This window comes from Lepus europaeus, chromosome 20, assembly GCF_033115175.1.
Source record: "Lepus europaeus isolate LE1 chromosome 20, mLepTim1.pri, whole genome shotgun sequence".
Taxonomy (NCBI): domain Eukaryota; kingdom Metazoa; phylum Chordata; class Mammalia; order Lagomorpha; family Leporidae; genus Lepus; species Lepus europaeus.
In genome coordinates, this window is record NC_084846.1 from 985,001 (window position 1) to 1,009,194 (window position 24,194).

Here is a 24,194-nt window from a genome sequence, read left to right on the forward strand (position 1 = left end):
CGCCAGCTTCCTCTTCTCCCCCGCAGACTACAATTCCGAGTGAAAAAAGAGGGCTGGGGCGGAGGCGGCACCCGCAGCGTCACCTTCTCCCGCGGCTCCGGCGACTTGGCGGTGCTCAAGGCCAGTGGCCGGTCCCTCACGGTCAGCGTGGGCGACGGGTTGCCCAAGAGCTCCAGTGAGTCTGCGCAAAACCGGGGATGCCCCCCCCCAAGAGGCGGTGCTCAGGAAGAGGCGGGCCTTGTGGGAGGCGGGGCCAGCAAGGGGACCAATCGAGGACTCGGGGGCGGGGCAAGTAATGCTGGTCATGAGTGGATGAGCGCCATGGAGGGGGAGTGTCTAGAGAGTATTAAAGAGAGGTGACCAATGAGTGGAGGAGAAACGTGAAGGGGCAACCCAATGTGTCAAACCGACCAATGGAATGAGGGGCATGCCCTGAAATGGGCGTGTCCAGAGGCAAGGAGGGGGCGGGGCCGATCACTGGACAGAGCAAGTGTACCAATAACTAACGAGGAGTCCTGAAGGAAAACCAATGAATCTGAGGGGGCGGAGCCAGAGTGGACAGGACATTTGGGTGGGCCAAGAGGTTAGTCAGGCGTCCTTTTCCTTTTCAGAGCCTACCCGGAAAGGAATGGCCCAAGGAAAACCCCGGAGGTCAGGCCCGCACCCCACGCGGGCAGCCCCAGGGCCCCCCAGAGGTGAGGAGACCACCTCTCACAAAGGGTCTTCCCTTGCCTCTTGTGGGCCGCATGGCCTAAGCCGGACCCCCAGTCCATGGACCCCAACAAGCACACTTGACCACCTGTTTCTGTGCAGAACCCTCCACAGCGCCCCATCTCCCACTGGAGAACCCCTAAGCCTAGTTTGGCATTCAAAGCCCTTCGGAATCCACCCCCAGCTAACCCCTGACCGGTTCTCTCTTCCCAACCTACTCTCCTATCTCGCAGACTGTATCTTGTTTTGCCAACTCACCACGTTTGTTCTTATCTTTTCTATGCCCAGCTACCTTGCTAAGCTCTTACAATCCTCCAAAACCCACCCACCCAGCAAGCACCCTCCTATAGGGGGTGCCAGGGAGTCTCCCCCTAGCCAAACGTAGCTCTGGCCCAGGGTTACGAAGTCTGGGAATTTGGAGCCCAGCCTTCCTCAAACACTGCCTGATGAATATCCCCATCCCTGCTCCCATTGCAGGCCTGGATCGCAATGGGGTGCCCCCCTCCGCCAGAGGGGGCCCCCTGCCCCTGGAGATCATGTCTGGAGGAAGCTCCCAGCGGCCTCCCCGAGGCCCTCCGTCCTCCACTCTGGGGGCCAGCAGACGACCCCGAGCACGGCCGCCCTCAGAGCACAACACAGAATTCCTCAACGTGCCAGACCAGGGCGTGGCTGGGTAGGCAGGGAGGGAGGGCAGCCCCAGGAGGTGGACGGGGGCCAGGGGAGTGTCTGGGATTGCAATCGGCACCCCCTGTGCCCGCAGCATACAGAGGAAGCGCAGCGTGGGACAGAGGCCTGTGCCTGGTGTGGGCCGACCCAAGCCCCAACCACGGACCCATGGCCCACGGTGCCGGGCGCTGTACCAGTACATCGGCCAAGACGTGGACGAGCTGAGCTTCAGTGTGAACGAGGTCATAGAGATCCTCATGGAAGGTGGGTGACCTGGGCCGGGGCTGGTCAGAATGCTGGTGCTGCCAGGAAGCCCCCCGAGGGGGTACACACCCTTCCATCCTTGGGGAAGAACAGAGACAACCAGCCCCTCCACTCAGAGATACTCCCAGAGATACTCTCTCCTGCTCCAGTGGCTGCATAGGCTCCATGGCCCTGGCTCTGGAGGTCCCCCTAAGCCAGCTTCTAGGACTGCAATGAAGCATCTGGGGCAGCAAAGAGGTTTATGTTGGCTCCCAGTCCAACATCAACAGCTCAGTCTCTGGCCATGCCTTCTTATTTTCTTAAAATTAATTTATTTCAAAGTCAGAATTACAGAGAAGGAGAGACACAGAGAGACAGAGAGAGATCTTCCAGCCGCTGGTTCACTCCCCAGATGGCTGCAACAGCTAGGGCTGAGCTAGGCCGAAGCCAGGAGCTTCATTCAGGTCCCCCATATGGGTGCAGGAGCCCAAGCACTTGGGCCATCCTCTGCTGCTTTTCCCAAGTCATGAGCAGGGAACTGGGTCGGAAGTGGAGCAGCCTGGACACGTACCAGTGCTCATATAGGATGCAGAGTCGCAGACAGTGGCTTTACCTGCTGTGCCATATAGCCAGCCCCTGGCCATGGCCTTCTAAACTAATCCAATCTAATCAGGTCCACCCTAAACCCCAGTATTGGGTTAACTTCCACTCCTCTGCACTATTAACCGAAGACATCAAGAAACACTGCCTGAGTTCAGGGCTCAAATCTTACTCAAACCCTTGGGGTCTGGCCTCCCTGAGTCACCTAGTACTTGAGCCTGGTGTTGCCCATAAGTGAAACACACAGCCATAGCAGAACCCACCACACAGACCCCTGTGACTCGGAAAGGTGTCCACCTGAACGGCCTCCTACCTTGGTCCTCTGGGCCACCCCCTGAGAGGCTGGGACTCACCAGCCCACTCTGCAGGTATGGGCAGGAGCCCCATGGTGGTCAAGGAGACCTGGTCATTCCTGGGACCACACTGTGAGGTTGGGGAGGGGTCTTGAGGAGGAAGCGGGGAGGAAAGAGCAGAAGCAAAGAATGTTCTAGAAAATGTACAAGCCAATAGCTAGGAAAGGCCATGGGAAGGGTCTTGACAGGTTCCTGGAGGGGCAGCAGTTAGGGCACTGGCTAAGATGCCCACATCCCCATATTGCAGTGCCAGGGTTCATACTGGGCTCCAGCTTCCTGCTCATACAGCCCCTGGGTCTCCCACGTGGATAGCAGGGGCCCCGGCACTTGCGCCATGTTCTGCTGCTTCTCCCAGGCCCATCAGCAGGGAGCTGGATCAGAAGTGGAGCAGCCGGGACTTGAACTGCTGACTTGAACTTCCCCTTACCCTATGCCACAGCGCCAGCCCCTCTATGTGTGTTTTGGATGTCCCCTGCCTCTGGCAGGTCAAGGACATGGAGCTGTGTCAGACAGAACTGGCCTGAGGGCTTCCTGTGGGGCCGGCCTGACAAGGCCTACCGCTCTCCTCTCTCCCACAGATCCCTCGGGCTGGTGGAAAGGCCGGCTGCATGGTCAGGAGGGCCTGTTCCCGGGAAACTACGTGGAGAAGATCTGACCTGGGGAGGGGACTGCAGTTGCACCCTCCCACGTGCCAAACGTGCCTGCCTGCCAAGGAGCCGCATTGCCCTTGGCTGCCCTGGCCAGAAAGGCCAACCCTACGACCTCCAGCCCAGCTCAGGCCATGGGTCACCGCTGCAGACCCCACCCCACCCCACCCCTGGGCCCTGGCATCCCTCCCTGCCCAAGTGTTGGTTTCTTCATGTGTCAAAAGAGGGTACGTGCAGCACCTACCTCCTACCTAGCTGCCTTGTGCGTACAGGCTGAGTCGTGTCCTGGGCTTTCCACAAGATGCTGACCAGGCACGGTCCATGGCAGGGCAGGTATCCGGCGATGCCACTTGCCTCCTCCTCTCATCTCTAAGGCAATAAACATCGGCCAGGCAAAAGCACTGACCATAAGGACTGTGCTCTCACGACCTTGCAACGCAGGGGCAATAGATACCCCCATTTTACAGGTGGAATAATGGAGGCTGAGAGGTTCAGTCACTTACCCAAGATACCACAGAGCCAAGCCGTGCCTTCATAGCAGGGGTCTTCAAAACAAATTCGTGCAAAACTAGTATTATGAAAAAAATGTATGTGTGGATTTTGAGTTTTTATAATTTTTCTGGCACCAATATACATTTTATCTTTAAATTGCGTCTTCCTTGAGCTTTTTGATCTGTCCCCCTCTCACCTCACCAAAGCTTGACTGGGTCCACTTTCCTTTGCTGAAGCTGCACGTGGCTGGGAAGACATCCCAGGGAAAGCCGCTGGGCCTCCCCACTGGTCTTTCCAGAAATGCAGTCTGCTGAATGGGCCCTGGCCCTCCCCCAAGCCCTGATTCTCTTTATGCCAGTGCCCAGCCACCACTGTGTGCAAGACTTAGCTGTGGGGGCAGCTGCTGGTTTTGCGGTGCAGTGGGCTAAGCTGCTTGGGAGGCCCAGGTCCCACATCAGAGCGCCGGTTCAAGTCCCAGCTGCCTAGCTGCCCATCCAGCTCCCAGCTGATGAGCCTGGGAAAGCAGCCGGTGATGGCTCGTCCTTGGGTCCCTGCCGCCCATGCAGGAGACCAAGAGGGTGTTTCTGGCACCTGGCTTCAGCCTGCCCGGCCCAGCCCTGGCTGATGTGGGCGTTCATGGAGTGAATCAGCAGATGGAAGATCTCTCTCTATCTGTCTCTCCTCCTCTGTGTTGCTCTGCTTTTCAAATAAATAAATCTTAAAAAAAAAAAAAAAGAAAGAAAGAAAGAAAGAAAGAAAAAAGGTTTAGCTGGGGGGGGGGGGGTGGAACAGGCTGGAGGCACCCACTTCACCAGGGCTTTTGTCCTCCTTCTCCGCCATGAACACCCCTCCACCTCCACCTCCCCCCATGCTGGGCACACCTCCAAGCCCCCATGGCCATAGAGCTTTCTGGGCAGGACAGGTGGATGAGGTTTGGCATGGGCATTGGAGATGGAAAAGGAAGTGGATGTGACATATTCTTTTTTAAAGAACTTCATGTACTTATTTTTAATTTATTTGAGGGAAAGAGACAGACAAAGAGCTCCAGCTCCCATCCACTGGCCCACTCCCCAAAATCCCACAACAGCAAAGGCTGGGCCAGACTGAAGCCAGGAGCTGGGAACTCCATCCAGGGACCCAAGGACTTGAGCCACCGCCTGCTGCCTCCTCGAGCGCGCATTAGCAGGGAGCTGGAATCGGGCACGGAGCTGGGATTGAACCCCAGGCACTGTGATAGGGGACACAGGTGTCCCAAGCAGCATGTTAACTGCTGAGCCAAAGAGCTACCCTGGTGTGACATATTTTGACAGCTTCTTTCGAAGACAAACCTCAGAGTCACCCTGGCCCCACCCTCTCCTGGGCCCCACATCCTGTTGACTCTTACAAAATCCCCGTCCCTGTCCTCCCTTCCTGGAGTCCGAGTCCCCTCTGAGGTCTCACTTCCCCAGATTGCACCAAACTCCACCGCGCACGCACACACACACACACACAAACACACTCCAGCACCAAAGAGATCTTTGTTTCTTAAAACATATGACTTTGTAACTGGAAGAGTGGTAAGGAAATGAAAAACTTTTTCATTCAAGGCGCACAAAAGAGTGAAAAGTCACTCTCCCTCTAACGGTATTCTCAGCATATAAAAGTCACAGGTATGTCTTGTTTTACTTTTTTAAAAAAAATTCTATTTATCTTTATTTGAAAGGCAGAGAGAGAGAGAGAGATTGTTCCTCTGCTGGTTCACTCCCCAAATGCCCCCAACAGCGAGGGCTGGGCCAGGCAGAAGCAGGAGCCTGGAACTTCATCCAGATCTCCCCGGTGGGTGGTGGGTGGCAGGGGCCGGAGTACATTAGCCACCACCTGCTGCCTCCCAAGGTGCGCATTAGCAGGGAGCTGGCTTGAACTTGGAGGCAGGACTAGAAACCAGGCACTCCGATAGGGGAAGCAGGCATCACACCACAACATCCTCACCTACATCTTACAACAGAGGCACAGGCATTGACGAGGCCTCCGTTTGTCTTCAGCTCAGCCAGCACCTCTGGGATGGTTGGATAACGTGTTACAGAGATCTAAGCTGTACTGTCCCATCTCCCCCAGAGGGCCTCTCCTTCAACTGACCCCCACAGAGCCGACGGTAAGCCTCCTCCTGCTAAAAATTCATCAGTGGTTACAGTAACACAAACCACACCCTCTGTCTCCACTGCTCACCTGGCCCTGATGACCCACCCCAGGCCACTTCCGGACCTCTGCACCCCGTCCTGGCCATGCACCTGCAGAGCGCTGGCCTCCCCACTGTTCCTTGGCAAAGACAAATTTGTCCCTCTGTTTCAGAACCCCGAAAATAGTGGGTGTTGCTGTAAGAACCCCGAAACCTGGGTCCGCTCACCCAACGCTCAGAAACCCAATCATGGACATCGGGGCTTTATTTGCAGAGCAAGGAGCTGGGCAGCTCTTGCCTAATTCGCGGGCTCCCCGAGGAGCTGGGGTGAAGGTTCTGATAGACTGAGATGGGGCCGGCAGGTGCGTGGAGCTGGGGTGAAGGTTCTGATAGACTGAGATGGGGCCGGCAGGTGCATGCGCAGCTCGGCCCGTGCGCCCCTCACCCTGGGGCGGTGGCGCTGGTGACCTTCCTTCGACCGGTCAGCGAGGCCGCGCTCCTTAGGGAATTCTCGGGGTGGCCAAGTGGGATTCAGCAAGCCTGGGGGCGGGGGCGGCCCCGGGGAGCTGGAGTCTCCCCGCCTGGACCTGGAACTCCTCCACCCGAAGCCCTCCGGACAGTACCGGCCAATGGGGCTTTATCTACCAGAGCAGCACATGCCTCCGTGGGTCTGGTGATCAGACCCTTGCAGCGGCCCGCTAGGGGCCTCGGCTCCTGGACCAAGACCAGCCTGAGCCACCGGCTGCTCACGGACCCCTTCCACAATTGCCAATTTCCCCGCAATGCAGGAGCGCCGCACTTTGCCGCCTGCGGAGGGCGGGTGGCGGGCGGGCCCGAAAGCATGTCCGACACGGAGACCCGGAGGGCGCCCCTCATCCCGACCGCCGGTCCTCCGCAGGGCGCCCACCGCGCCCGCCCACCGCGGCGACCTCGCGGCTGCCCAGGGCGAGCCCATCTCAGGCCCCGCCCCGCGCCGGGCGCCTCGCGCAGGCTCCGCTCCCCCGCTCTCGCGAGAGCTGGGATTCGGAAAATGGCGCCGACGTGAGCTCGAGGCCGCAGCGCCGAGGAAGCCGCTGCCTCCTCAGCCCGAGCCGCCGGAACCGCGAAAACGAGAGGCCGAGCCAGGTTGAGGATGGTGAGCGCGGCGCCGGGGGCGCGGGCGCGGCGGAGCAGCGGGAACCGACAGGGAGCGTCCCTGCCAAACGCACACCCTCCGACCGACCCCGCCCCCACATCCGGGCACCAGCCCGCAGCTGGCTGTCACTCGGCAAGCGCCCTGCCCCTACTTCCGGGCCTGGTTTCGACTCGGCCACGCCCACAGGGCTCGGGCTCCGCCCCTCTACTAGGCTTATCCGGGCCCTCAGCTCCTCCACGTCCGTGTACGCAGCCCGAGGTTGGCGGGGCCTGTCTCCATCCTCAAACAATCCGCCTCTGGCCTCTCCGGCATCTCTCCTAGGGTTGCCCAGTCCAGAACCCCGCCTTCCAAGCCGCGGCCCCACCCCCCCTAGGCCACGCCCATGCGTCTCATGGGCACAGTTACCCCCACCCTGCCTGGTAGGTGCCTCCTTAGAATGGGGGTGCCAGGGTGACTTCTAGGTGGGGAACGGGGCTCCAGAAATGCGGAGCCCTGTTGTCCGGGCCGCCTGGGACGGGTTCCCTGGTGAGCCCAGGTGGACCCGGGGCGCACAGGAGCTCCCTCCGCCTCTTCCTTCCACCAGGAGGAGGAGCCGTCGGGGCCCGGCCCGGCCACACCGGCCACTGCAGAGCCCAGCTCCAGTGACACCGACAAGGAGGTGTTGGCCCCGGCGGTGCCAGCCACAAGCGCCACTGCCTCCACCTCCTTGGAGGAGGCGCCGGGCCCCAACCGGGCAGCCACGCCCCCAGTGTGGCCCACAGGGACACAGCAGGGTGCCTCCCCAGCCTCAGACCCAGGACCCAGCCCTGGTCCAGCCGGCACAGCCCCGGGGACCAGTGAGGAGCTGCGGCCTCCCAGACGTCGCCCAGCACCAGGTGACCTGTGACCTGGGAACTACCGGAGTGAGGAATGCAGACTTGGGACGCTGAGGTCCAGCTGGCCTGCCCGAGGGGTGCTTTTGCCCATGGACCAAGCACCAGCTAGGCCGTGTGCCCTCTGGCGGCCCAGTCTGGTGGAGGGGCGGGGCGGCGGGTGGCTGGTGGTGTCCCTGGGGAAGGGACCGCTGACCACCCAGTCCTGTCATCCCGCAGGGAAGCAGATACCCTGCTCCAGCCCTGGCTGCTGTCTCAGTTTCCCCAGCGTTCGGGACCTGGCACAGCATCTTCGTACGCACTGCCCCCCCACACAGTCCCTGGAAGGTAGGGCCCGGGTCGGTGCTCAGGAGGCCGGCAGGGCCCACCCCTCCGGGGGGCCAGCCTCAGCCACCCCTCTGCCCTCCGCCCCTCCAGGCAAGCTCTTCCGCTGCTCGGCCCCGAGCTGCACCGAGAGCTTCCCCAGCATGCAGGAGCTGGTGGCGCACAGCAAGCTGCACTACAAGCCCAATCGCTACTTCAAGTGAGAGCCTCACCCAGCCCGGGGTCGAGGGCCAGGCCCCTCGCCCTCCCTCCTCGGTGCCAAGGTGGGGGAGACGGGCGTGGCCTCGGGCAAGTCCCGCCCGTCTGAGCTGCCCATAAGCGAGAAAGGGCGGAGCATGCGTGGTTGGAAAACGCACCCCCTAACTTAAAATTGAGACCTCCTTCCGCGTGTTGCCAGGGCTCCAAGCCTGGAGGGGTCGCGGCTGTCGTGGGCGGGAGGCGCTTGGCGAAGCCCGGTCCCTGCAAGTGGGGGGCCTTCGCACGCTCCCAGAGCGAGTCCCCGGGTGGCACAGGGTGGCACACACGCGCCTTATCACTGCAGGTGTGAAAACTGCCTCCTGCGCTTCCGCACGCACCGCTCGCTCTTCAAGCACCTGCATGTCTGCGCAGAGCATGCGCAGAGCCCCGCCCCGCCGCCGCCCCCGGCCCTGGACAAGGAGCCCCCAGCGCCGGAGCGGCCTCCGGAGCCTGACCCCGCGTCGGCGCCGGGCCTGCAGTTCCCGCTGCTCGAGCCCTTCACGACCCCCGCCCCGGCGCCCAGCGGGCCCTTCCTACCTTACCTGAACCCCGCGCCCTTCGGCCTAAGCCCCCCACGCCTGCGCCCCTTCCTGGCTGCGGCGCCCGGGCCACCGGCCTCCAGCGCTGCCGTCTGGAAGAAGAGCCAAGGTGAGTGTCGGGGGCGCGGCCTCCTGCAGGGAGCGGCGGGCTGGACTCCCCTGACTCTGGACCTGACCCGCCCCTTTGTCGCAGGTGCTGGCGGCAGCCCCCGAAGACCCCAGGGCGGCTCCGATGCGCCCTCAGGTGCGTGCAGGTGACCACCAGGGAGGGTTGGCGGGGCTTTCCTTCCTGCGCCCTCAGGGGCAGTGCAGACTGGCAGGCATCTGTGCCCGTCCCGTTCCCACGTGGCTAAAAAAAAGCCACCCCGAAATACAGGATTTTGCCTTAAAAACCTCTGGCACCTGCGCCTTCCTCTGCGCCGGCGTTCCCGTGTGAAACTCGCGCCCGCCCGTTCGCCGTGCAGCGCTCCTTTCCCCACCTGCGAGGGTTCGTGGGCGCAGGGGCCGCGGATAAGCCGAGTTTACGGCGGTGATGACGGGCGGGGCAAACAGATCCAGCTAGGCCCGGCCGCCCGCGCACGGGAGCTGACAGGGAAGCGAGGAAACGTCCAAGCCGCTGCCCGCGCCCGCCGTCCTCGGGGTCGGCCGCGGGACTGATGGGGTCCCGCCTGCCTGCCCGCAGGGCACGCGGCTCCGGGCCGCATCGTGTGGGAGCACACGCGCGGCCGCTACTCGTGCATGCAGTGCGCCTTCTCCACGGCCTCGCGGCCCGCCATGACCCTGCACCTGGAGGACCACCGCCCCGGCGCCCCCGCGGCCCCGGCGTCCGGGCCGCGCCCCGACGCCCCGGCGGGTAAGGCCAGGGGACAGCGCGGCTGCAGAGGGCGGGGGGCACAGGGGTGAGGCGAAGCCGAGGCTCAAGCGCTTCCTTCTCCCCTGTCCCCACCTCCACCCCAGACCCGGCCCCGCTTGCACCCAGTGCGTCGCCGCTGCTGTCAGAGGGGGAGCTTCCAGTCTTCTCGCCTCTTTGATCCGGGCTGAGATGGGGGGCGGGCGGCGGAGTTGAAGAGTTTTGTAATTTGAGGTGGGGACAATAAAAGAGGCGCGATAAGCCAGCCTGTGCTGTGTCTGGGTCCCTTGCCCTCTGGTGCACACGGCGCCAAAGCCCAGCAGCCCCGGAGCTCCACCCCACCATCAGCTCACGCCGGGCGCACAGAAACAGGGCCTGTCCCTCAGCCAAGCCATGTCCCATGTTCCCTGTCGCCTCCGTCCTGGGACCTGGGACCCAGGTCTCCAGTGCACTGCCACCCCATCCCCGGGTGGGGTCGAATTCTCACATTGTTGGGGGTGGGGAACGGGCATTTGGCAAAGCAGTGAAGTTCCCCACCTCCCTGGTCGGAGTGTCTGGGTTCCAGCTCTGCTGCTCACCACAGCTCCCGGGAGGCAGTGGGTGACAGCTCACCTGCTCGGGTCCCTACCACCCACAAGGGAGACCTGGATGGAGTCCCCGTTCCTGGCTTCAGGAACTGCAGGCATTTGGGAAGTGTGAACCCCCAGTAGCTCTCCTCTCCCCCCCACTCGCTCTCCCTGCCTTCCAAAGAAATTTAATATTTTAACATTCCTGGGGCATCGTGGAAGGGGGGGGGTGCTGTCTGCAGTGCTGGGGTCCCAGGCCACCCTCCCTGCTGCCTAGACTCCGTCTTCACGGACGCCCCATCTGCGTCCACCTCTACCCCATCCATTTTGAGAGGTCACTCTGCGGTCACCCTGTTACCGCAACCCAGAGCGTCTTTCCCCTATGGCACCGCACCCGGTCAGGGCCTGGCTGCCCTGTCCTTGCCCCTCCCCGCTCATGCCGGACCTCTGCCTGCTCCCCTGCAAGCCTGAATGCCCCCCCGGTTCCCCTGCAGGCCCGCGCCCCCCAGCCCTCCCTCTGGACAAAGCTGTGACCTCACAGAGGGGCTCCGAGAGGACCAGGACCCGAAGCAGAGTCCTCCTAAGTGGGGTTTGAGCTCCGCCCGGCAGGGGGCGCCCGGGAGTGTCTGAGGGGAACCTGTGAGTCCGGCGACCTGTCAGGCGCCCACCTGCGCTGGTGCAAAAGCAAGTGGGCCCGAGACCGGAGGCTCCCACTAACCACGGTGAGCCACAGCAGGCGTTTTGGCCTGGGTTGAGGCACGGCCAGATGCCCGTGCAGCACCCGGCAGTGTCCACACCAGCGGGTTACCCTGAGCGCGGATCCTGGCCCGAGCACCCGCATCCCGGGCTCCCGACTTCTCGTGCTCAGCCCTCCCACGCCGCAGAGTCCCACAGCCGCGCCCCGAGGACTCCACTCCCCCAAGGAGGACCCTGGCCCGGGCTCAGTTCTCCCAGCTTCTGGCTCTGCGGCTCCGCGTAAAGGCACCAGAAACACAAAGGGGGATGTGGTGGGCGCGCCCCCTGGCGGCTCGCGGCCGCCCCTGCAGACGGCGCAGGGCTCCAGGCCCGCTTCCTGGGCATCCAAACTGCGCGCTCTGGGCTGGGGGCGTCCACGTAGATCCTGGGGAGTCAGCTGCCAGTCAAGCGTTTAGCCTGCCATCACTGAGTGCCTGCTGTATGCTCCTGACCATTACCAGACCTCCTGAGAATCCAATTCCCAGGGGGACCCACATCTGGGAACTGTGACCCAGCCACGGGCCCCAGAGTGGCTGTTTGGCTGCGCACTGCAATCTCCCAATGCGGTTTCTAACAACCCCTGTCCAGGCCCCGCCCCAGACCAGAAACTGGAAGTTCTGCTGTTTCCTAAGCTGCGCAGGCGATTTCCACGCATGACCACACAGGATCCAGGAGGGTGCTTTCCAGCCTTCCTCCCCCGGGACAGGGCCCAGCTCCCTCCAGCCTCCCAGGGGCCGTCCTGCCTCGCTTCCCTCCCGATTACTGCCTTCTGGATCCTTCTCTCTGCATTACCTTCCATCTCAGGGAACTTGGAATGTCCCTGCTCCCCCATGGGCGAGGTCTTGGACATCACGGCCCCGCCCCACCCCCAGCACACACCCCTAAATCTGCGGTTCCCCAGCCGCCAGCCCAGCAAATCTGTCCCAAGAACAGGGAAGTTCTTGGCTCGCAAAGATGTGTTGAAAAGAGGAAGGCGCATTAGGCAAGACGAGCAGGCAGCTGGGCCTCACCCATCACACAGGGACCATCCCCCTCCTCACTGGATGCCCCCACCCCTGGCTCTCCGGCCTCAGCCGGCCTGGGGGCAGCAAGTCCCCAGGAGCTCCCACTGGAAGCAAGGAGGCAGCAGAAAGACGAGGGACAGAACGTTCCAGTTGGCGGACATGGCAGTTACCCTGACCTGATCATCGCACATTGCATACATGGATTGAGACACCACGCACTACCCCTCAGATGTGTGCAATCATGTGCCAATTAAAAATGTAAAAACAGAATCGGGCATTTGGGCCCGCGTCCCCCGCTGCAGTGCCTGGGTTCGAGTCCCAGCTCTGCGCCCAATTCCAGCTCCCTGCTAATGCACACCCTGGGAAGTACCTGGGTCTCTGCCACTCACATGGGAGACCCGGATGGAGCTCCTGGCTGCTGGCTTTGGCCTGGCTGTTCTCTTGCATTTGGAGAGTGAACAGGCGGATGAGAGATCTCTGTCTCTCTGCCATTCCGCTTTTAAAGTAAAAATGAAAATGAAGATGACTGATGTGAAGTGCTGATTCCATGCACTGACCACGGAGGTCAGGGTGGCTGGGGACAGGCCGGGCGGGGCCGTCTCCGCCTCCTTTCCTTCTTCCTCTGCCCTCCCCACCTTGTGTGCTGGCCTGGGGAGCAGAAGCCACAGGCACTTCCTGAAGGCAGCAGCCTCGGTGCCCCGGCCCATCACCAGCCTGCAGACATGGTGAGTCCCCTAGCCCCGGGGCAGAGGCTGGGGAGGCTGGGGAGCAAGGGGCACAGCAGGCGAAAACTGGAGGCGGAGGTTCCAAGAGCAGAGGCGCGAAGCGGGTGCTAGGGAAAGAGGTCGGGGACACAGGAATAGTCAGGCGGGGAGGCCCCCGAGACAGGAGCCCGGGCTTCGGCTGTGACTTCAGGGGGGCAGGTGGCCTTTCCCCAGCTCAGCCTCAGTTAACCTGAGAACAGGCAGCAACAGAGGGGGCAGGAGCTTCCTGTGGGGTGACTAAGTGGGTCAGGCACCCCCACCCCTCCCCGCTCCTGCCGACCCTGACTCGGGGAGCCCTGTGGGCACCAGCAGGCCTTAACTAAAGCCCCCAGGCAGGACTCACTTTTCCCAGGGACACGCCTGATCCCGAGTGAGGCAAACCAGGCCAGTTACTGCCCTTCCTCTCCCCACTGCTTTGGCCCGGAGGGCAGCCAGCCTCCGAGGCCTAGGTCTGTGAGCCCAGGTGTGGGGTCATCTGAGCGCGTCCCCGGAGCATTCGAGATGCCCCAGGTGGTGGGAGTCCTGTGGACAGTGAGCACCCCTTGGATGTCTGCAGGTGTGACGGGGTGTGTGCCTGTCTGTGGCTGAGTTCCCACCATAGCCTCAGGGACTGGCCCTGTGGACACCCCCAGGATGCTCAGGTCCCTTCTACAGACGGCATGGGGTCTGTACAGAAGCCACGCGCACCCGCACACCCACACAGAATATCTACTGGGCTGTGAACGCCCAGTGAGTGGCCGGGCTGCGCTGCTGAGCACAGCGGCCAAAGCTTTGCGAGGGTGGGTGGGCAGGGTTTGGATTCCAGCAGCTGCACGCGCACAGCGCACACCCTGTGGACACCCTGGTGGAGGAAAACTGACCGGGGATGGTGGGGGGAGGGTCTGGCGCTGCAGGCCAGGGATGATCCCGGCAGTGGGGACAGTTCCTCCCGCCATCCGTGGTGAAAGCGGTGAGAAGTGGTTAGCTACGGGATGTATTTCAAAACTGGAACAGAAGGGACTGGGCCCGCGGGGGAGAAGGACTAGGGGTCCGGGAGGACACTCTGAAGGCACCTCCCACCTGCTGGAGGTGAGTGGGGGGACCCAGTGCCTAGGTGCACAATCAGCGGGGTGTGGCTGGGCTCCAGGAGCCTGGGGGGAGGGGGCGGTCTAGCCCCAAATGGACAATCGAGCCAGGGCCAAGGACAGTGGTGTGGGGGTGGGGCTGCATGCCCCTGACCCTTGATCCTTCCTTGGGTGCCCACCTCGGCCTGACTGGCCTCATGACCCCCAGGGGAGCCAGCAGGACTTCCGCAGCCTCCAAGCCAGGTTCCAGGCCTCTCAGCCCCAGCCCAGTGAACACCCCAGAAAACCGCCGAAGCCTGACTTCAACAGACTGAAGAGGTTTCCACCGCCTGAGCCAAGCGAGCATCCCAGGAAGCCCCCGCAGCCCAAGTTCGCCAACCCCCCCAGGAAGCCCCCGCAGCCCGAGTTCACAGACCCCCCCAGGAAGCCCCCGCAGCCCGAGTTCACAGACCCCCCCAGGAAGCCCCCGCAGCCCGAGTTCACAGACCCCCCCAGGAAGCCCCCGCAGCCCGAGTTCGCAGACCCCCCCAGGAAGCCCCCGCAGCCCGAGTTCGCAGACCCCCCCAGGAAGCCCCCGCAGCCCGAGTTCACAGACCCCCCCAGGAAGCCCCCGCAGCCCGAGTTCGCAGACCCCCCCAGGAAGCCCCCGCAGCCCGAGTTCGCAGACCCCCCCAGGAAGCCCCCGCAGCCCGAGTTCGCAGACCCCCCCAGGAAGCCCCCGCAGCCCGAGTTCAGTGATGTCTCCAAGAAGTTCTCACAGCTAGACAGGAAGTCCCCGCAGCCCAAGGTCGGTGAGAGCCCTCTGAGGTCCTCCCAGCCGGAGCCCATCAACCCTGCCAGGCCCCTCTCAGAACCCAAATTCAGCACCTTTCCCAAGAAGCCCCCGCAGCCTCAGGTCACCAGCCTCCCTCCAAAGCAGCGGCCGCAGCCCAAGGTCAGTGGCGTTCCTCCCACGCAGGAGGCCCACGAGCCCCGGCCCCGCTCCCCGCGGCCAGACTTCTTCACGTTGCCCAAGAAGCCCCCGCAGCCCGGGCTTGGGGAGCTCTCCAGGACGTCGTCGGAGCCCGAGGTCAGCGTGCTGCCCAAGAGGCCGCCGCAGCCCGAGCTCAGAGTGCCTTCCACAAAGCCCCCGCAGCCCAGGCTGGACAGCCTCTCCAGGACGTCCTCGGAACCCGAGTTCTGCTCACTGCCCAGGAAGAGTCTGCAGCCCCCACGGCCAGGGGGCCCCCGCAAGCTCTCGCAGCCGGAGCCCAGCGCTGCGTCCAGGCAGCACCTGCAGCCTGACTTCCTCACTGCACTCCCCAGGAAGCCTGCGCTCCCAGGCTCCGTCTCCGAGAGCTCGCTGCCCACGGCCATTGCCGGCTCCCGTCCCCAGTTCCCGCTCAGCCCTGGGTTTGGAGTCCCTGGGATACCCCGCTGGGGGTCTGAAGACCTCACTCACAAGGGAGGGTCAAGGTCAGGCCTCAGGGCCAGCCACCCACCCCGGAGGAGGCCTCTGCCTCCTGCCAGCAGCCTGGGACCCCCTCCAGCCAAGCCCCCGCTGCCCCCAGGCCCGATGGACATCCAGAGCTTTCGGAGACCATCAGCTGCAGCCACAGGTGGGTCAGAGTGGGCAGCCCCAGCAGAGGAGGGGCTGTGGGTCCCAGGCAGCTCCTCCTCCCTCCTGCACCCTCTCCCCCACAGATCTCCAAAGGACAGGCTCTCCTGCTGGGACCCCCTTCCGGGCAGACACCAAGCCGTAAGCGTGGGGAAGGGCACAGGTGCGGGCTGCGAGGCTGGAGCAGGTCCTCAACCCAGCTGCCCATCCATTCCTGCAGGGAGCCCGAGTACATCTACGAGCTTTACGACAACGTGGAGCCTGCCGACCTCGCCGACCTCGGCGGCCCGGGCCCCAGGCCAAGTCACAGGCCAGCCACACCAGCTGCTGGTGAGCGGGACCTGTGTGAGGAAGGGAAGCCTGGGGCCAGCAGGCAGGGGGGTGGCCCGGGGGGCGCAGGAGCCGGGATGGCACAACAACGAAGCCAGTGGGACCTGGTGGCGACTCAGGCAAGGCACGGGTGGGTCCCTGTGTGCAGCGGGAACACACTGGGCTGGGGACAGCAGGCGTTCCTGAGATGCCTGTGGGGATGTCCAGGCGGGACAGGGGCTGAAGACAGGTGGGGCTGTGGTGGGCCCAGTATGCAGGCTGCTCTCACCGCTCTCTGTCCAGGCCCCTGGGCGCTCCTGCCTCCCTGGGGCTCTCTCTTCCAAGTCTGCTCACGCAGGCACAACCCCACGTCAAGGCCGCGTCATAGAAGCGCATGTCTGGGAATGTGGCAAGTGCCTGGCCACGGCCCACCCAGCCGGGGCAGATACGGTGCGGGAAGGGCTTCCTGCTGGGGAACCACCAGGCGGCAGAGGCCCTGGCAGGGAACCTGGGCCCCTTCTTCTCCACCGGGTTAGCACACAGCTTCCCGGCAGCACCCCTGCTGCTTCTGCGCTGGGGGGAGTCTCTGTGGCTTGGGCCTGGGGGCTGCAGACTGCAGTCACGGCCTGCTCAGGCCCACACCACCTTCCCAACCCCACAGTACCCCATGCCCCTGCCCTTTCTCTTCCCCACTCCCATCAAACACCACACTTGCCTGGGTCTTGGCTCGCGGCGCTGCCCGGACCTCGCTGTGGGCACACAGTCTCAAAGCCTGCTCTGCCCTCTGCCAAGTCCATCCTTCCCCTGGCACGTGGGACCAGGACCCCCAGCCTCCCCTCAACCCCCAGCACTCGGCAGTTCCAGCAGGGACTGAGCAGGCCGCTCAGGTCTGTCCTGCAATGTAGACCCGGGGGCAGCTCTTCGCTGCATACATGGGTTCTGCAGGGCCCTTGGGGTGCCTGGGTGACCACCCACACAACAGGGCCAGCTGAGAGGCAAGAGCAGCTGAGCAACTGTGTGCTCTGGGTTGGACCCTGGACAGGCCAAGCTCAGCATCTTGGAGTAGGTGAGGATGACAGGTGCCCGCAGTGAGCTCCTGGACAGGAGGGGCTGTGGGCCTCGAGTGTCCAGAGTTGACGCTTCGTCAGGCAGAGGGGACAAGCTGGGGCTCCAGGATCCGGATCCTTCCCCCACTTGGGGTTCCTGAGGCTCCCGTTGGAAGCCTGGCCGTTCGCCAGGAAGTAGCACAGGTGGGCCCTCCCTGTCAGACCTCCCCATCCCATCAGCCAGGGCAGTCCAAGAATTTTGACAGCCCCTCCTCAGAGGGGACTTGGCCGGCCTTCAGGGAGTGCTTGCCTGTGCCTTAGTTTTTAAACCAAATCTTACAATTCCCAGAATCCAACCTGCCCTAGGAGGCAGGAGCAAAATGGTTTCAAATGCTGACAATAAAGCCTGCCTCTACCACTGACTGGAGAGCGGGGTGCCCTTGGGCCACCTGAGCCCTCTGAGCGAGCTGGGAAGGACAGCGGTGCCCACTGGCATAAGTAAGGTGGCTTCGAGGGCTTGAGAGTTGCCATGGCTGGCACGCGGCAGGTGCAGAGGCAGGCAACTGGCGGACAGGTAACTCCAGAAAGGCCTGGGGAGAAGGGGGGCAGGGCCCTGGCAGGGTAGGGGCACAAGGGCAGACACAGGCTGAGCTCAAGGCCCCTGCCCTGCGCTCCCAGTGCCCCTAGGTGACACGTCACCCACCCAGACTGCTGCCAGGAGGCCACCTGCAGACGGAGCGCTCAGGTACCATGGGCCGAGGGCCAGGATGGGATGGGCAGAAGGCAGGGGCACACCTTGCTCCTAAGCACCCCCATTTCTCGACGGTCTCAGGGAGGAGAGGGCCCCCCAGTCGCATGTGTCACTGCCCACGGACCCGAAGCTGCTGAAGCAGATCAGGAAGGCTGAGAAAGCCGAGAAGGAGTTCCGGAAGAAGTTCAAGGTGTGTCTGAGGGCTAGGAGTCAGGCCCCAGGAACCCCTCCTCGGAGAGAGGTGGGGGAGCAGCCGGGCAGCAGCTCTCACGCCGTGCCCCAACCCCCTCCCCCAGTTTGAAGGGGAGATTGTGGTTCACACAAGGATGATGATAGACCCCAATGCGAAGACCCGGCGTGGTGGGGGCAGACACCTGGGGATCCGGCGCGGGGAGATCCTGGAGGTGATCGAGTTCACCAGCCAGGAGGAGATGCTGTGCCGGAACCCCAAGGGCAAGTGTGAGTGAGCCAGGCCCTGTGTCCGGGAGGGAGGCCACCCCTGGGGCCGAGGACCCACTGAGCCTACTCGCTCTCTCTGCAGATGGCTACGTGCCCAGAACCGCTCTGCTGCCCCTGTGAGTGCTGGCCCTGACTGGGGAGGGGGCTGGGTGTGCAGGGAGGACAACAGGCCAGGGGGCCCCTGCTGACCCCACTATGCTCTCTGCCAGGGAAACGGAGGTGTATGACGACGTTGGAGTCTGGGGTACGTAGATACTTGCCCAGGGTGACTGGAAGGGACCAGTGACTCTGGGGCAGCGCCTGCTCACTATCAAGCCACTTGGGGAGGGGGTCACTGGATCACCCTTCCTCACAGACCCTCTGGAGAGCCACCCATTCCTCCGGGGACAGTAAAGCCGACAGGTGTGGACACCTAGGACAGGCCAGCAGCCTAGCCACCCACTCAGGAGCCCTGGACCTCGCCTCAACAGACGTCCGCCCACATAAAGCCCCTCTCTACAGCACCCCCCGTGTCCTGTCTTTTCTCTCTCTCTGGACTGGCACTCAGTGGAGCACAGGCACAGGGTGACGGGGTCTCGGTCTCAGGGATGGAGGTGAGAGGGCAAGAGGTGGGCTGTGTGGGGTCTGACTCGGCCACTCACCAGAGTGGGTGGGAGCTGGGTGGCAGTGGCTCCAGGAGAGCATCTGGTGGGGCCAGGACACTGGTCTGTCAGAGCCCAGATGCCAGGATCAGTGGGAGCCCTGGACACCGCCCACAAGCCCGCACGACGGCCTGGGCCCCACAGAGCACCGTCCAAGAGCCAGGGCAGTTCCCCTCGGCCAGATGCTCCAGATGGGCAGTCGGAACACAGCTCCTCAGGGCCAGGGCCCTAGGGGTCAGCTCATGGCTCCAACGGAGCAAGGCAGTCTGAGTGCCTGCTCCTCAACACACACACAAACCAGCCAATTTCAGGAACTTGTATTTATTATCAAAGTCTTATTCGATGTCAACAAGATGCCACAACTACAAAAAAAATTGCGCACATTGCAATCTCAATGCAAACAGTCAAATGGAACCCCAGTCATTAAAAAAGTAATTCAAATTACCCCAAAAAGCAACTGAATTTTTTAAACATCTTTATACATCCAGCCAACAAATTAAAATGGTTAACAAGAAAAAATACAAATTCAGAGGTCTGGTATCGATGTTTAAAAAAGGCAAGTGCTTAAGCGTTTCTATCAATCCGAACATCAATCTCTCGGCCACTCAGCTTCATGCCATTCATCATCCGGCAGGCTCGCTCCGCCACCTCTGGCGACTCAAACTTAACCACACCGCACCCCTTGGACTTCCCGTTCTCCATCTTGATGTCGGCGTACAGCACGTGGCCTGGCACAGGGAGGGAAGAAGAGACCACTCATCAGGCAAACCCAAGCTCAGTCTCAGCCTAGACTGCCCTCAGTCCAGATCACCTCTTGGATTTCAGTTGACAGAGTCAACATGGCCAGGTCTGGTGCATGAACACAAAGAACATGGTGGCCAGGGCCAGCGACCACGACCCCTCTGCCATGTTGCCATTTTCCTGCCAGCAGACAAGAGCCTGACCATGCCCCGTGAAGAGCCTTCCTGGCGGCTTCAAACGCTCACCTGCACACTTCAGGAAGTTCAAAACATGGGGCTGTGTGAAGTCAGCTTACAGAAACACTTCGGAGTCTGATTCGCCACCACCCACCCCATTACCAAGCCACCACCACCGCCACGGCCTCTTGTGCCTAATGGCAGGCATGCGATACTGAGCGAGCAGCTCCACATTTCCACCCAAGCACCTACTGCGTGCCCAGGTATGTGTCAAGCACAGCGGAAACTGGCCCACAGCAGGAGAGCCCTACAAGCCAAGGGTTCCACTTAGCAGGTGTCAAACACACAAGAGCAAGGTCAGCCTGGGCCCGACTCTGTGTCGGGGACAGCTGGCTTCCCAGGGCTTCTCCCAGCCACGCTGTGAGGGAGCTTACTGGAAAATTCACTAGCAGGCAGACCAGCTGGCGCCTGAGCATTCCAGGGGACAAGCACCTGCAGCTGGCTCACGGATGGAAAGGAGACAAGGGAAGATATGGACAACAAAGTCTTCAAGGGGCTTGTGAGTTCAGACTTTTCTAAGAGGTGGGGAAGAACTGCATGATCCAAGCTGACAAGATGGGACAACCAGGTACCACGTGGACACGCAGAGCAGGGAGGGGAAGCGGCGTGGAGGAAAAGGCAGCTCTGACTGCACAGCTCACCAGGGAGAGGAGCGAGAGAAGCGGCAAGAAACAAGGAAGTCCTGACCCCACAGCCCCCTGGTATGGCTGAAAAGGACACAGGTGGTGGAGTGAGGGCTGTGGGCCCACCCTGAAGGGCAGGGAAAGAAAACAACTTCCTTTCAGCCACAAAAGAGCCTTCCAGAAGCACTGCCTGGTGTGCCAGGAGACCAGAGAGACAGCCTCACCACACACGCTGTGGTGTGCTCAGCTCTGTCAAGCCCCAGCCATGGCACGTGCAGGGCAGGGCAGTGCTCTGAAGGCACCAAGTCAGTGACTGTGCCTGACCCACGTGCACAAGGGGAACAACTCTATCTCGTTTTAAAACCTTACTCCGAAAGGAAGGAAAAGAGAACGTGGAGAGTGGAATGAGAACACAGAGCACAGCATCTGCCACGTACCAGGATGCTCAACTATCTGCAGAGGCAGAACGATGGCAAGGCCCTTTGCGGACCGCGGAGCTGCCAACCCCAGGACGGAAGCTCTGCAGCTGCACTCGATGGAGTCACAAGAAGGCACGACACAGGGAAGCACCGAGAGGGCCCTTCTCAGACACTTACCGCATTCGTTGAACTTGTCCTTCAGCATCTTCCATGTAAAATCAAATGGGAGCTGAGGGGGAAAAGGGGAGACTAATGTACACTTCAACCAAGTCTCAACCCACACAAATCACAGCCGGCTCTCAGAGACACTGGGGACTTGCGACTACAGAGAGGCTGGCTGACGTGCAGTCCAAGACCTCAGCCGCGAACAACACAGGCCCAATCTGAGGTTCTCCAGCGGCCCCCGGGGCCCTGCCTGCAGTGGCCAACATGGCCAAGCTGGTACAGGCTGGTCAAGCACAGCCACCTCTCTAAACGGCTGTGCCACGATGCGGGCACGCTCATGAAGCACACGGTCAGCTCACTGTGGAGAAGCCACAGCCCCAGGACTCAGTCTTCCGTGCAAGTGCAGGGTGCTTTCCTACTCCCTTCTTGTCCCACCAATGCCAGTCTCTGGGACAGGGCCAAGGCGTGCTCTCCTCACTGCCCCACTGACCTCCGCCTCCCAGCCCTCCTTGTGCACACCCCAAGGAGTCCATCAGGAGCCACTTACATTTCTCACAAAGATCTGGCAGGCCTTCCTGGCCACCCCAGGAGCATGGCCTCCAGCTCCACCAAAGGAACCTGCGAAGCTTCCTCCAAAGTTGCCACGTTCCATCTCAATGGCACGGTCAAAACTGGCGCCTCCACCGCCACCCATGGCCAGGCCCATGCGCTCGATGCCAGCGCCCAGGGCTGGGCCCATGGCGGGGCCCATGCGCTCCAGGCTGTTGGCGCCCATTCGCTCCAGGCCCATGCGCTCCAGGCTGTTGGCGCCCATGCGCTCCAGGCCCATGCGCTCGAGGTTGTTGGCGCCCATGCGCTCCAGGCCGGTGGCCATGCGATCCATCACGGGGCCCATCCGCTCCAGGCTGGCCCCCATGCCTGCTGGCACCATGCGCTCCATGCTCAGGCCCATGCGCTCGATGGCAGGGCCCATGCGCTCCACGCCAGAGCCCATTCGCTCAATGGTCTGGCCCACACGGTCAATGGGCGCGGCCATGCGCTCCAGGCCGAAGCCCATGCCGGCGCCCATGCGCTCCACACCAGAGCCAATGCGCTCCATGGTCTGGCCCATGCGCTCGATGCTGGAGGCCATGTGGTCGAGGCCCAGCGGGCCCATGCGCTCGATGCCGGAGCCCATGCGTTCCACTGAGCCCATGCGGTCCATGACCAGGCCCATGCGCTCGATCTCAGAGCCCACTCGATCCATGCCGTGGCCCAGGCCTGCGCCCATGCGCTCCATGCCAGCACCCCCGATGCGGTCAATGCCGGGGCCCATCCTCTCAATCCCCGGAACACTGCCTCCGCCTCCACCTGAAACAGACCAAAACATGAGTGAGTGTCACGCACTTGAGCATCAGTGTGCACACCACGCCACATCTGGGCACTTCAGCACACAAGCTCAGCCACAGGTCACCAACTCAGCCCATGACGACTCATCCTCAAGACCTCCCTCAAATAGAACTGCTGTTAGAGCTGGGTGACAGTGCACCGGGGTCACGACAACACTGCCTGTGCTGCGTCACAGCTGACATCTGCTAATCAAATCTGAGCCACGCACCACTTTCTGAGACTTTGGTGCTATTTCCAGCTCTAGGGATGGAAAATGCTCTTAAGAAGGGAAGTGTAGAAGCCCACACTCAATGGTCACCCAGTGTAATGCAGAGAAGTCTTATGGAGGTCAATCTGCATTTCCTTAGCACTTCCAAGGCACACTGAGGTGACTCTACAAGCCACGTGATCAGGCAGAGATAAAACCAACATACATGCCAACACAGATCCTCTGTGCACACAGCCTGCCACTTCCAGGGCCCTTACCCCTCTGCCAGCCACTTGTGTGTAACTTGGCTGGCTTTGGGAGGAAGCTGGTGATGGCCCTGCAGAGTGGACTGTGGAAGATGCCTAGGGCCAGTGAGCTTGCAGCATGCGGTGACCCCTGTCCATGGGGCCTGCAACTCTGAGCTGGACAGGAGCATCTGGCTCCAGCGCCAGGCCCCTCTGAAACTCACCGCCACTGCCTGCCTCTGAAGACAGGCAGTTCCGCCATAGCGGCCCACTGCTGACCTAGCAGCCCAGCCCAGATGTGAATTCGGGGAGAAACAGAGCTGTCTCTGTAACTGCCCGCAGCCGTGACCCTTCACAAGCCACTCTACTCTCTGTGCTGCTTTCTTGGCTGAAGACCACCACACCAAGTGGCCAAACAGTGCACACACCTTCCAGGACAGCAGGCTCTGAGAGCACAGATGTCTCAGGGACTCTAACTTCCTCGCTGCTGCCAGAGGAAAAAGGCAGAGGCCCAGCAAGCACAGGTGGCTTGCCCAGCAGCATCAGAAATGAGGGCGACCCCCAGGGCCAAGGGCAGCAGAGAACGAGAGCCAGCAGGGCCCGTGGACTCCAGAGCCAGCCCACCGCAGCAGGGAGCGAACGGATACAGGAGGGCAAGGCTAAGATACCCAGAGCCTCGAGGCAAAACCGGACTGAAAAAGTGCCGTGCCACGTGTCCTGTGCGCTGACGGCTCCACGCCGAATGTCTGCAGCGTTTATCACTGGGCAGTGTGGGCTTTCAGACAGTATATACTTCTTCACACTTTCTGGATGTTTATATCAAGGACAGGCACGTAATTTAGGCAAGCGCCTGTGCTTTCAGGTTCACAATAAAGGAAAAGCCAAACACTTGCCTTTGGGAATTTACAATTTCAACTGACAGAGTAAGAAACCCCCAGATCACATAAGCATCACAAGGGCAACAGCGAGCATCCACACAAGCACCTCTGTGTACATTAGCTCATTTACTCTGCACAACCACCCTGTGAGGTAGGTACTGTTACACTGTCCACAAGTGGTGTGAAAACAGAGAGGTTCAGTAACTTCTCACACATCACACAGCTAGGGAGAGGCAGAGCCACACTTTTCACACCACTCTCTAGGGTGCACAGCAGGAGCAGCCTGTTCTAAGAGTCAGAACAGCAGACTAAGGTTTCCTACCTCCTCCCTGCTTTGCAATGATCTCTCCTCTCTTCAGTGCATTACTTAGGATTTCTAAGGAAATCAGGAAGAAAAAAAAATTAGCCAATTGCTCTACGGTAACAGAAATTTGCTCATTACAGATTCCAGAGTAGCAACACGACTAATGAATTATTTAAGGGAAGAAAGAAAAGGGTAAGGGGTTTGAGAAATACACACAGAGACAAGATCATTTTATGGAAAACAGAGT

The 24,194-nt window shown here is 61.6% G+C and overlaps 5 protein-coding genes across 8 annotated transcripts in view; 3 read left to right on the forward strand and 2 right to left on the reverse strand.

The window, feature by feature from the left end:
• LOC133749639 (mucin-2-like) overlaps positions 1 to 168 on the reverse strand; it is a 30,342-nt gene extending 30,174 nt beyond the window's left edge. Inside the window, exon 1 of the mRNA XM_062178910.1 lies at positions 84 to 168. The gene's annotated coding sequence lies outside the window, so the exon portion shown is untranslated. The remainder of the gene's footprint in view (positions 1 to 83) is intronic.
• MYO1F (myosin IF) overlaps positions 1 to 3,862 on the forward strand; it is a 33,084-nt gene extending 29,222 nt beyond the window's left edge. Inside the window, exons 24-28 of the mRNA XM_062178911.1 lie at positions 27 to 175; positions 612 to 695; positions 1,189 to 1,384; positions 1,472 to 1,641; positions 3,152 to 3,862. Of these exons, the coding sequence (XP_062034895.1) occupies positions 27 to 175; positions 612 to 695; positions 1,189 to 1,384; positions 1,472 to 1,641; positions 3,152 to 3,228 (676 nt within the window). The 3' untranslated portion in view covers positions 3,229 to 3,862. The remainder of the gene's footprint in view (positions 1 to 26; positions 176 to 611; positions 696 to 1,188; positions 1,385 to 1,471; positions 1,642 to 3,151) is intronic.
• Positions 3,863 to 6,919: 3,057 nt separating this feature from the next.
• ZNF414 (zinc finger protein 414) lies at positions 6,920 to 10,082 on the forward strand. The gene is made up of 8 exons (XM_062178256.1): positions 6,920 to 7,002; positions 7,586 to 7,877; positions 8,094 to 8,201; positions 8,292 to 8,397; positions 8,740 to 9,083; positions 9,168 to 9,218; positions 9,657 to 9,827; positions 9,932 to 10,082. The coding sequence occupies exons 1-8, from the start codon at positions 7,000 to 7,002 to the stop codon at positions 10,003 to 10,005; spliced, it is 1,149 nt and encodes a 382-aa protein (XP_062034240.1). The 5' UTR covers positions 6,920 to 6,999; the 3' UTR covers positions 10,006 to 10,082.
• A 2,718-nt stretch (positions 10,083 to 12,800) lies between these two features.
• On the forward strand, positions 12,801 to 18,604 carry PRAM1 (PML-RARA regulated adaptor molecule 1). Its single transcript, XM_062178959.1, has 10 exons — positions 12,801 to 12,854; positions 14,166 to 15,555; positions 15,641 to 15,695; positions 15,775 to 15,884; positions 17,588 to 17,654; positions 17,742 to 17,850; positions 17,957 to 18,119; positions 18,202 to 18,235; positions 18,329 to 18,363; positions 18,475 to 18,604. Exons 1-10 carry the CDS (start codon positions 12,852 to 12,854, stop codon positions 18,510 to 18,512), a joined length of 2,004 nt encoding a protein of 667 aa, XP_062034943.1. The 5' UTR covers positions 12,801 to 12,851; the 3' UTR covers positions 18,513 to 18,604.
• Positions 18,605 to 19,072: 468 nt separating this feature from the next.
• HNRNPM (heterogeneous nuclear ribonucleoprotein M) overlaps positions 19,073 to 24,194 on the reverse strand; it is a 44,940-nt gene continuing 39,818 nt past the window's right edge. For 2 of the 4 annotated variants that reach the window (XM_062178743.1, XM_062178741.1), the window contains 4 exons: positions 23,966 to 24,019; positions 21,492 to 22,294; positions 20,957 to 21,008; positions 19,073 to 19,488 (listed from right to left, as the gene is read on the reverse strand). In XM_062178743.1, coding sequence (XP_062034727.1) covers positions 19,325 to 19,488; positions 20,957 to 21,008; positions 21,492 to 22,294; positions 23,966 to 24,019 — 1,073 coding nt within the window. In that variant the 3' untranslated portion in view covers positions 19,073 to 19,324. The remainder of the gene's footprint in view (positions 19,489 to 20,956; positions 21,009 to 21,491; positions 22,295 to 23,965; positions 24,020 to 24,194) is intronic. The other 2 variants (XM_062178742.1, XM_062178740.1) reach the window with 1 other exon arrangement.